Raw genomic sequence first — 11,275 nt, 5'->3', positions numbered from 1 at the left:
CCTGGAACACAACCGGACCGCCAACATTTATTGAACAGCAGACACAGAAGGTTTACAATGATTTCTCCACCTTCTTTAAGCATTTCGGCAGATATTCTATCGAATCCCGCTGCTTTAACAAATTTCATAATCTTCATTGCATTCATTACTTCATCCATACTTATATCACTTTCACTGTCAACTTCTTCGTCCATTATTTCATTTTCAACATTCTTTCTTTCACTTCCACGTTCAAATAAACTTTCAAAATATCTCTTCCAATGATCTAAGACTTCCTTTTGTTCCGTGATAACATTACCATCCATATCCCTTATCACGCCCATTTTCGGATCTCTCTTTTTACCTCTAGCTGTTCGAACTAAATGCCAGAAAAGCTTTTGATTAGCTCGAAAATTTCTAGAGAATTTCCTTTCGTACTCATCCTTACATTCCTCTTTCTTTTTGCTTACTAATTCTTTAACTTTCTTTTTCATTACATCATACTTCTCTTTTGCAATTTTTTCAATGTCACTTACATTACCTTGCATTCTCTTATTAGCTCTGGTAGCTAACAAATCCATCCATGCCTTTTTCTTTAGAGCCACCATTTCTTTCACTTCGCCATCCCACCATACATTCATTCTCATCTTAACATCCTTCCTCTTACTTACACCACAAACTTGAGTAGCTATATCAAAGATTCCGCATTTAAATTCCTTCCAAAATTCTTCTATCTCATAGTTATCTTTCTTCAGTAGCTCTCTAAATCTTTCATTCAATCTTTCTTGATACTGATTTCGAACCTGTTCTTCTGTCAGTCTCTCTACTCTTACTCTTTCTATTTCTGACATACGAACACGTGGACGATGTCGCCATTTATTGAATAAGCCACCTATTCTCGATATCACCAAAAAGTGATCGGTTCCGACATTCGTACCACGATAGACTCTTCATCATCATCTTCATCCTTATTCATCATCATCTTCATCCTTATTATCCTCTTCATCATCTTCATCCATATATTAAGGATAATATAATATTTGAATATTAGTTTTTTTACACTTTATCTTGGAGACGCATTGAGGCTGAAATTTTATATGAATTTTAGAACCGTTCATAAATCTTTTAAATGTTTAGAGAGGATTTTTTTATAGGAAGATTTTTTTCTAATACATAGAATAAAATATATATATATATATATATATATATATATATATATATATATATATATATACATATATATTAGATGCACACAGGTACATCTGAGGTACTTACATTGTTATTGTGTTTAAAAATAAAATTATATGTATTTAAAAAATAAAGCGATTATAATAATAAAACTTTATTAATTGAAAGTTATTGTTAGTAAAACATTATAATTGATTATTATGAATTAACGCTATTATGTAGTATTAAAATATTAAACCATCTCAGAATATTTATGAATTTATACTTAAATATAGTAACGACATATTAACTACCTTTGGATTAGATCGTTTGATATCATTCCTTTAGACAATAAAGTCAATTTAACAATTTTTACTAGTCAATAAGTTACTTATTTTGCATATCATAAGCGATTTCATTTTTTTTTACAACAGGGACAAACCAGCATGCGGCTCACCTGATGGTAAGTGACTACCGCCGCCCATGATCACCCACAACACCAGCGGCATTGCAGGTGCGCTGCCGTATTTCAATTATGATATCGATTCGCGTAAAATAAATAGAATTAGGTAGAAATTTAAATCTGACGTACAGTGTTACTACTAACGTAATTCATAAAAAAAAAAATTACATAGGGGCAGTTTATATAACAGGATAAGAGTATGTATAATATTTTATTTTAACGCATATGCCATTTGAAACATAGAATAAGTGAAACGCAATTTATCAATGGGTAGCAGAACTACTAAAGTAAATAAGCCTATAAAGTTATAACTGAAATGTAATAAAACATTATACACGAATAAAACAATCTCTGCTGGTGTTCATTAATAAACTGAGCATTAAAGTCTAACTACAAGTACAATGTTGACTATTAAAAATTGTTTTACAATAAGATCAGTACAGATCTTAGGTAGTGCGGTGTCCATCGGCACCGAGATCCAAGAGGCGCAAGGAGCGACGTTTCAATGCAATATCTTCTCCAGTAGTTTAACTCACTCGACACCCCTGGTGATCTTCTTTAGGATACTAACAAAAAAGTGATGACTCATGAGCACCATATCGGCTAAGACCGACTCTGAGATGTTGTCGAAAATACAAAAAGTATGTACCTATACATTTTGGTATATATTTTAGTGGATAGCTAAAGATTCAACTGACGAAATACTTGTTTCCGGTGAGATATTTTCGTTATTTTGCCTGCTTTCGCGAAGCGCATGCCTGTAGAATTGTCGGTTCCGGTACAATTTGGCTTCGTCTGTACATTTCACGGTAATGCTGTTTCTGTAAAATTTATATAAATACAGGTTACATAGGTCTTATGACGAGGCGCAGCTCTTTACAAAAATTATTGTTTGAGTTATCTACTTCCATTGACTACTTCCTTCATTTTTAAAGTCATCACTCTATCTCTATTGTTAAAACTTTATATAAGTATTGAAACATAGTAACGTTAATATTTACTACATGCTACATAGTCAGATAGCCATTGAGTGTTGAGTTTGAGGATATGTGTTCACAATGCGGTAATAAGAAAAAAAAAAAGGAATTAAGAGATCTCAAGGGCAAAGAGAAAGCAAAAAAAGTACTGGACATCTCCCCCTTGCCACTATGGCCATTACTCCTGGACACTCTGGGAGAGATGACCAGTCCTAGTTTTTTTTTTAAAGTTTAATATTACGTGTTCTGTAATTTTTAATAACAATTATAAATAAAGTTTAAATTTCTATATGAATTATTGTTTTATTTATCATAATTCCTTCACAGTAGAGTCTTCAAGTTACTAGGGCCATCTCCCAGGAAATTATATTAATTATTTAATCATATTCCAGTCTTTACAACGATACGATTGGTTTATCTGATCTTAATAAACAACATTTAAATTTAATAAGTATCGGCTATAATTTTTAAGAAAACTTGTTCAAATTCGTGATATTGGATTTCAGCTTTTTAAGTTAGAAGCAACTAATTTCAAGATTTACAATTTCTTTTTATAATATTACTATTACAAACCTTACTAGCCGTTCAGGGACTCCACACCTCAATGATACTGTTTTAACAATATCATCCACTAATTTAGGGTCTAAACGCTTTTTTGCTGGCTTGTCTGCAAAGGCCGGTGATCGTTTTCCAGTAAGAGAGTGCGTTGCTAAAACTCTGAAAAAATAAATATAATAAAATTAATTAAATTGTACTGTGATATATACTTCTTATTCCGTCTAACAGTTGATTAGAAGAGATCGTTTTTATCGATAAGGCCGCCCATGATTTACTCAATGAGAATTTCTGTTATTTTTTTTTTGTATTTTTACTGTTTACTACTGATTCCAGTAGTTGGAGGAAATTGTGAGTGAATGGTTTTGGAGGGAATCGTGAGTGAATGATTTATGTATAGGACTAGTGTTGTAAGACATACTTGCGTGAAAAGACAGACTTCAGTAATTGCCTTGTTGCTGTAGTATATGAGTTCCAATCAATTTCATTTAAAAATCTAGCGGGTATTGTAGCATATCCGCTTCCTATTGATACCTGTAAAAATGTAATAGTTGTAAAACATGATAAAGACGTAGTACACGTATAATATATATATATATATATATATATATATATATATATATATATATATATATATATATATATAATTTAAATATGATATTGTTATTACATCGTACACGAGTATATAAATATCATTCCAGTATACATAATGATAGGCTATTCGTCAATGGTTTTATAGACAAATAATAAACATAAAATATTCTTAATAAGGATTGCGATCTGGAAAATCGATTCCGATATTCCGGCGGAATCGTTTCCAATATACCGTATTCGTTCATCGGATCCGGTATATTTTTAATTTTTTGTTTATTCGCTATCTAATTATGTCATCGGAAGTTGATTTCATATATGTTTTTTTATAAACTACACTCACTCGATTATCTAACAAACGAAAAGGGAAAATTATTCTGACTTAATCAATTCCTGATTCGAATCTAGCTAGATCCGATCAGATTATAATATTGGATTGCATTCCCTAATTGTTAACTTGATAGCATACTAGTACTTTTGATAGGTTTACTAATTTAATTTAATTTAAGGTATAAAATCAGGTTTCGCACGGTTTTATAGTGTCTAGGTATAATAATAATCCGATTGCTGATTCGTTAGATAGGTACTATACCAGATCAAATTTGAAATTATTAGCGTCCTTTTAAAGGAATGTTTTCTTAAGGATAATAATTTTGCTCAAACAAATATGACAAAAAAATTATGTTTCTCATATAAGCTTGACAGCAGGACCTATGTTATTGACTCAATTTCACTCTGTATAATAATAACATTTTAATTGTTTACCATTTCATCACTCGATGAATTTCTTGTATCAATATCATTATTCATCGTTTGCGCGCAATATATGTGTTCTTGTAAAGGTGGTGTTACGGGAATCCCGTTAGACTGCGCATCACAAATCCGCTTAGCTGGTGTCGCTTCTAACTCGTCCTGCAGCCGGCGAGCTATGAGATCCCTCTCCGACATTGCAGTTTTCAACTCGTCAAGAATTTCATCAAGACTCATATTATTCACGTTCCTCGCGATGGCTTCGCTTGAAATATGTTTTTTCAAATCTCTCATGATCGTTCGATCCATTATTACAGTTTCAGCAGCTTTTTGAATCTCAAGTCGTCCTATGACTGATAAAAATAAACTATATAGTTTTCTAAGATTATTCTCTAATAGATCTATCTCTGAGTCTTGGTTTTCTGTCTGCGTCGCTATGTCGGCCTTTGTTACTTTTTTTTTGTTCGATACTTCTGGTTTTAGCATTGAAAGAGGTGTACTGCTATGCATCGATATTGTTGTAGTACTGCTATGAGCAATTGAATTACGGCGGCTACTTCCAGATTGATCGATTAACTTGTGAACAGATTGAGAACCTAATGATCTTTTCGAATATAAGCGTCGGGGAGGCTGAAATGAAGACAAACAAAATTAACAATACATTCCTGGATGTCTGTCAAAGTATGATAGCTAGAATTTTAATATAGACTTTTTCAATAGAATTTAGTAAAAATGTAATAAATTTTTGTTGATATATAGAAACACTCTTTAAACCAGTAATAAATCGAAATATTTAATTTATATATCAATATTTTATTTATATTGTTGTTGGATATCAGCAGATTGTCTTAAATTCGAGTTGACCCTCAGAAATTATACTACAGTTACATGATATTAAATTTAGAATCTGTTTATGATAAAAAAAGTTTTTGAATATAAAATATCACTCAGAGTCAGTCAGACTAGAGACATTAGAATCCGCTTACTTAATTACGAGTATTTTTGAATAGTCGTTTCAATTATATTATATGATTTTATCGCCCATTCGGAATACAATTTCAGTTGAGAAGAACGAGCAAAAACTTAAATTGCTTTTTTTAACAAAGGTTGACTTATAAATTTGTGTCAACACAGACTAGCAAATAGCACACATTTAAATTGTTGGACAAATTAAGTTCATTATTGTAAATATCATCAACCGACTTAAAAAAAAGGAGGTTCTCAATACGGTTGTATGTGTTTTTTTACTGTTTGTTACCTCATAACTGCGTCAGTTGTAAACCGATTTGGAATATTGTTTTTTTTTATCTGAAAGGGCATACTTACAAATTGGTCCCATAAAAATTTTATCAAAGTTGGTTCAGTTGTTTACGTTTAAAATCTAAGTAACTAAAAGTTTAGAGCCAAGTCGGTTTGTCTTGTAAGTAATTGTTTGTATATACGATAATTGGGCATAATTCATTCAATTTTTTTTAATAAAACTTTTAAATTTAGTGTAAGATAAATCCAATATATATTTCGGAATGTTATTATAAATTTTAATGCTCATTCGCTCAAAAGACCTATTTACTTTGTTGTCGATGTTTTTGCTCATACTACATAATACACAACACAAGTATATAAAAGAATTTAACGGAACTAAAAACTTTTATTAATAGACTTTGTACAAAAATCGATTGCTTGGGTATCTCTGTTTCATTCTTGTTTCAACCATAAAGCAGTTGTTTGCATCGCTGTGTTTTGGTTTGAAGAGTGGGATATGGAGAGAATTTACAGGGTACTGAGGAATAACATTTGAGTCCTCAGGAATGGCAACGCATGGGGGGTATCATGGGCGAAACAGTATACTCTGTTATGTCCATGGTACTGCTCATGTCTATAGGCAACGGTTACTACTTTCAATCAGGTGGGCCGTCAGCTTGTTTTCCATTCTAAGTTGTATAAAAAAAATTGTAATAAAATTTTGTTACAACAAAATTTTTCATTAAACTGTATTGAAACAATGCATAGTTACCTCACTGTCGCTATCACTGCTAGTGGAGTCATTATCAACAGCAACGATCTGAGGTGCACCAGGTAAGGAACTGAGGGACGAACTCATTTCTATCCCAGGTAAGTACTACAACAAACAAAGATTATTTTACTTAAAGGTTATATTACTTTATTACAATATTGGCGGTTTCGAGGTACATCAGGTAAGGAATTGAGGGACGGACTCATTTTTACCAGAATTATATCTTTTTAATTTTGAACGAACTATTTACCAGAGAGAGACTTGGTACAAAACTCGTTTGCTTGGGCACCTTTGTCCTATTCGTGTGTCTACTGTGAAGCAGTTGTTTGCATGGCTGTGTTTTATTTGAAAGGTGGGATATGGCAGTGAATTTATACAGTACAGAGAAATAACGCTTGAGTCCCCAGGAGTGGCAACGCATAGGGGGTATTATGGGTGAAACAGCGTACTCTGTTATGGGCCATGGTACTGCTCATGTCTATAGGTGACGGTTACTACTTGTGCGTAGCCCTTTCCATAGCTCGTTGAACAATTTGGAATTTCTACATATGACTAACACATGATGTAACATGTCCGTACCTTTTAAACGTAATGGAAGGTCGTTGTTAGATGTCTTGCTCTATTTATTAACCCATTAAAAGTTAATAGTATCTATATTTTTTTTTTCACTTACCATGGAGTCTGATTTAATGCCTTTGATAGTTTGCATGCACATAGACAGGACGCTTTTTACTTGACTGTCTTGTTTTTGTAATAATCTCTTGTGAGCTTTGATGTTGTATTTACTTTCTGTAAATATAAATGTTTTTATTTTAATTAGACCATAAATTAGAATTTTTCCTTTAATTGGGATATCCTCTCTATTTTTGTCACGACGTAGTTTTATCCCGATAAAAAATGGACCAAGTAGGTAGCAGTAAGGGGCAAGCAATGTTTGCCAGTTTAACTAGTATATAATTTTTTAAAATTGGAAACTGGTCATATTTTTTTTAATTTATACACTGTTATTAGATGGTCCGTAATGATGATGCACGGATAGATATTTATAAAACAGTAATAAAAAATATAGATGGCTTGAGACCGTTATGGTTCTTAGGGCAGTTTACGGGGAAGGCTTATGTTTAGCAGTAGACAGATAATGGCTGAAATGTTGATGATGATGAATGAAAAATTACAAGGTAGGGAGTCATAGTACTCAGAAATTGTAACATCTTAAGAGTATTATGGGTTTCATAGTATTTTTTTTAATATTCATGTGGTTGTTTCTACTTATGGGAGACGCTATTTTCCAGGCCGTTAGAATGTCTGTCATTCCCATTTGTATATAAAGGTTGAAACTCTAAAAATTTAATAGATATACCAAACTAAGTAGAATTACGTACTCAAATTACAAATCCAAATAGCCACTTACCAGAAATTGTCAATATTTTTCCTGTTCGAGCGGTAGTTTCGTGTCTGGCACGAATTAAAATAACTCTGCCAGGAGTCAAGTCGTAATCATTATAAGTCAATGGATCCACGTTCACCACACCATAATCAGGGAATACGTTATTTCCATCCACCCATTCCACAAGTATCCACAGGCGATCCATAGTGTTTTAAAGAAGAATTGAAGTTATGAAGAAAATAAACATTAAACAACTATTCTAGCCAATGTTCAAACTGTTACTGAATGTTGAATAAGCCAACCGTTATAGCACAAGCAGGTAATAAAATAATACAATAGTCGACCCCAAGTGTTTTGTGAGAATTGAAAAAAAGCACGGTCGTTTTCGGGAAGTTAGATTCATGTCTATTGTAAAATTTTGCTTTGAACAAATAATTAAGTAAATCAACTAGCGCCGTAACGACGATACTACCAGCACTTTATGAGAATATATTTTAATTTGCGTTGTCATATAAGACCAATCAGATTAATTTTTGTCTGACTAAAATATACATGATACGTTGTTAAACTATTTATTACAGAATAATCATGATAACAATAATAAAGAAGTACATTTTGAATATCAATGTTTTCAGTTACATATTTTAATATTTGTATTACATTTAATGTAGATAAATTACCCAAAGGAGTTATAGGTGAAATTATCTTTTAGCATTGAAAATGTTGTTTTTTTAACGCTACAATATAGGCCCGATTTTCAGCTAAAGTCATCATCTTGGTGTCGTGAGTTTTGGGACTGTGTAGCTAATTGGGATAAAAGACGCTTCTCAACGAGGGTTATACTCGTATGCAAAAAAAATTTAAAGATATATTTTTTTTAAAAAGACATTAAAGTGACTAATACGGTAATTTTTTGGCCGCTTTCGATCAGAAAAAAAAACATATATTCAAAATAACTGAGATATCGAAAAAAAAATTAAAAAAAAAAACATAGAGATATGATTAGCGTGGTAGTGAGGATGAATTAATGTTTTGGAGGATGATTATGTTTTAGGATGAAATATTTTTTTTTAAATCAATAAATATGTATAAAGCTTAAGTAATGCCACATATGGAATACTGTTCTCACCTATGGGCAGGAGCGCCACGGTACCAGCTTCTTCCGTTGAACCGCATTCAAATTCAGACGGCTCGAATTATTGATGATCAGCACTTTACTATTCGACTCGACCAACTGAAATTGCATAGAGATGTTGTATCTCTGTGTATCTTCTATTGAATTTATCATGGATAGTGCTCTGAGGAAATATTCGGGTTGATAACTGCTGCAGATTTTCACCATCGTACAACCCGCCACAAACTACAGTTCCATCCCACCCATTTGAATGAGTGGCGGTCCTCGACCGTGCGTTTTTCAAGGCACTTTTGTTCATGCACAACCACTCTTTGGAATCAACTTCCAACAACAGTATTTCCGAACCAATACAACATAATAACCTTAAAGAAAAGAGTATATTCCTTTTTAAAAGGCCAGCAACACACCTGCAATGCCTCTGGTGTTGCGGATGTTAATACTTTTTGGTTTGTCCAAAATTTAAATGCGGTGTAACACCTATTGCATGTTGCTTAGCAATTGTTGACTGTCGTTTATTACGAAAATAGAAAATTAGTAAATGATTTAAATATTATTTTATTTAAACATCAAGTGATATTGTGTGTTCGTTTATATATATATTGTGTTATTTGTTTGGACCTTATAAACTGTATAAGTGAAATCTACTGACAATTCTGCTAATTCTTACTATTAATCTTTGAAGAGTTCCCTTACTGTTCAAGGAACAAGGTTCAAGGTACGAATATCTTTAAGTGCGGATGATCATAAGCGGCGGTAGTTACTTACCATCAGGTGAGCCGCATGCTCGTTTGTCTCCTGTGTTATAAAAAAATGTTTTTAAATTAAAGTCTTGTTTGAAAATTAAAATAATGGTCTATGAAAACAAATAATACTTTATGAATAGAATATTTACGACTTTATTATATTAATAATAAAATTTTATTCAGTTCGATTGGCAGATTCATTTTCAATGTAATCAAAGGTACATACGAGATCTGTGAATTTTGTATGTGTTTTGGGCGGTTTGTATCAAAGTACTATATTTATTCCATTACTTATAATATAAAATGAAAAACTTATATTTAATTTTATTAAAATTACAAGACAAATAAAAATTAAAATTAAAATTATCTGTCTTGTTTGTCTAGAGAGTATTTCTCCCGCTATGCAGCTCCTCTTGCATCGGTTTGAAAGTTTTTTAGAGGGCACACAGTGAAGTGAGTGAACAGGGAAAAGCAGCATATTAGGGTAAAAAGATAATTATATTATAATTTAATTATATATAGACATTAATATGCTATTCATGTCTAGTGATAATAGTTATATTTTCCATTAGTAACGTCTCTCGACTTGTTTGTCACTACAAGTTGTAGAAAAAACGAAAGGTGCATGAAAATAAGAGGATTACGTAAATAATGGGTTCTTAGCTAATTAGATATTATTATATGGAATCTAAGTATAGAATTAAATTTTTAAAGTATTTTAACTTAATAAATTACTTTGCCTCTCTGTTAGATACAATATTAATAAAATACCGGTTGGTGCAGTAATAGTCCTTTAATACATTCAATAGTTTTAGTTTTTCCTCTAAAATAGATATATAATAATAAGATTCACAACGTAACAATAAGACAGTCTTGTAGTAGTCAAGTGTAGTGTCACACAGAGGGCGTCTCAACCGAGCGATTAATATCCAATTTGCAGGGTAGTATGGTGACTGTTCTGTTGTAATAATTTACACGGCCTACCCACTACGTTTATGCCGGTCCGCCATTGTCTAGGCATGTATTAGTGTTAACACTCTCTCTTTTAGGGGGTTTTGCCAATAGTTGCTACGCTTTTCAGGCGGGTTGGCAACCGGAGTTGGGCATTGGAAATGTTTTAAGAGAGACGCTGCTGTCCATCCCTCGACCGTTTTGTTCCATTAGTCGCTTCTTATGACACCCACTGGAAAGAAAGGTAAAGGTGACCTATTATATGTCTGGACCACATGACAAACCCTTCAATAGAAAGAGGCTTATTATTGCCTAATTAGTTAATCAACAATATTTTATAGTTTTCAGTTTTTCAACTTTTGAGAGTCTCTGCCTTCAACCTTCAGCACATACCTCTCTCAAAGCAAGACGAAGAAGAAATCATATCCTAAATTAACAATTTCTCTTAATTCATGTGAGCGAAGCTGTGATATTTTTATTATTTCCACCAGGTAAGCTCATTTATTATTAGAAAGTTTTTGCTAATGTTTCTTGTTACATGCCAATGAAGGTAAAATATCAAG

At 32.3% G+C, this 11,275-nt stretch overlaps 1 protein-coding gene across 1 annotated transcript; it reads right to left on the bottom strand.

Annotated features, from left to right (window-relative positions):
• Positions 1-1,321: 1,321 nt before the first annotated feature.
• On the bottom strand, positions 1,322-8,344 carry LOC116412900 (uncharacterized). The gene is made up of 7 exons (XM_031908824.2): positions 7,908-8,344; positions 7,170-7,285; positions 6,497-6,601; positions 4,498-5,112; positions 3,563-3,675; positions 3,160-3,303; positions 1,322-2,430 (listed from the first exon to the last, which is right to left on the bottom strand). Exons 1-7 carry the CDS (start codon positions 8,086-8,088, stop codon positions 2,280-2,282), a joined length of 1,425 nt encoding a protein of 474 aa, XP_031764684.2. The 5' UTR covers positions 8,089-8,344; the 3' UTR covers positions 1,322-2,279.
• Between the last annotated feature and the right edge of the window lie 2,931 nt (positions 8,345-11,275).

Source organism: Galleria mellonella, unplaced genomic scaffold (genome assembly GCF_026898425.1).
Source record: "Galleria mellonella isolate WM207_F2 unplaced genomic scaffold, CSIRO_AGI_GalMel_v1 utg74, whole genome shotgun sequence".
Classification (NCBI taxonomy): domain Eukaryota; kingdom Metazoa; phylum Arthropoda; class Insecta; order Lepidoptera; family Pyralidae; genus Galleria; species Galleria mellonella.
This window is presented reverse-complemented; position numbering and strand designations above follow the sequence as displayed.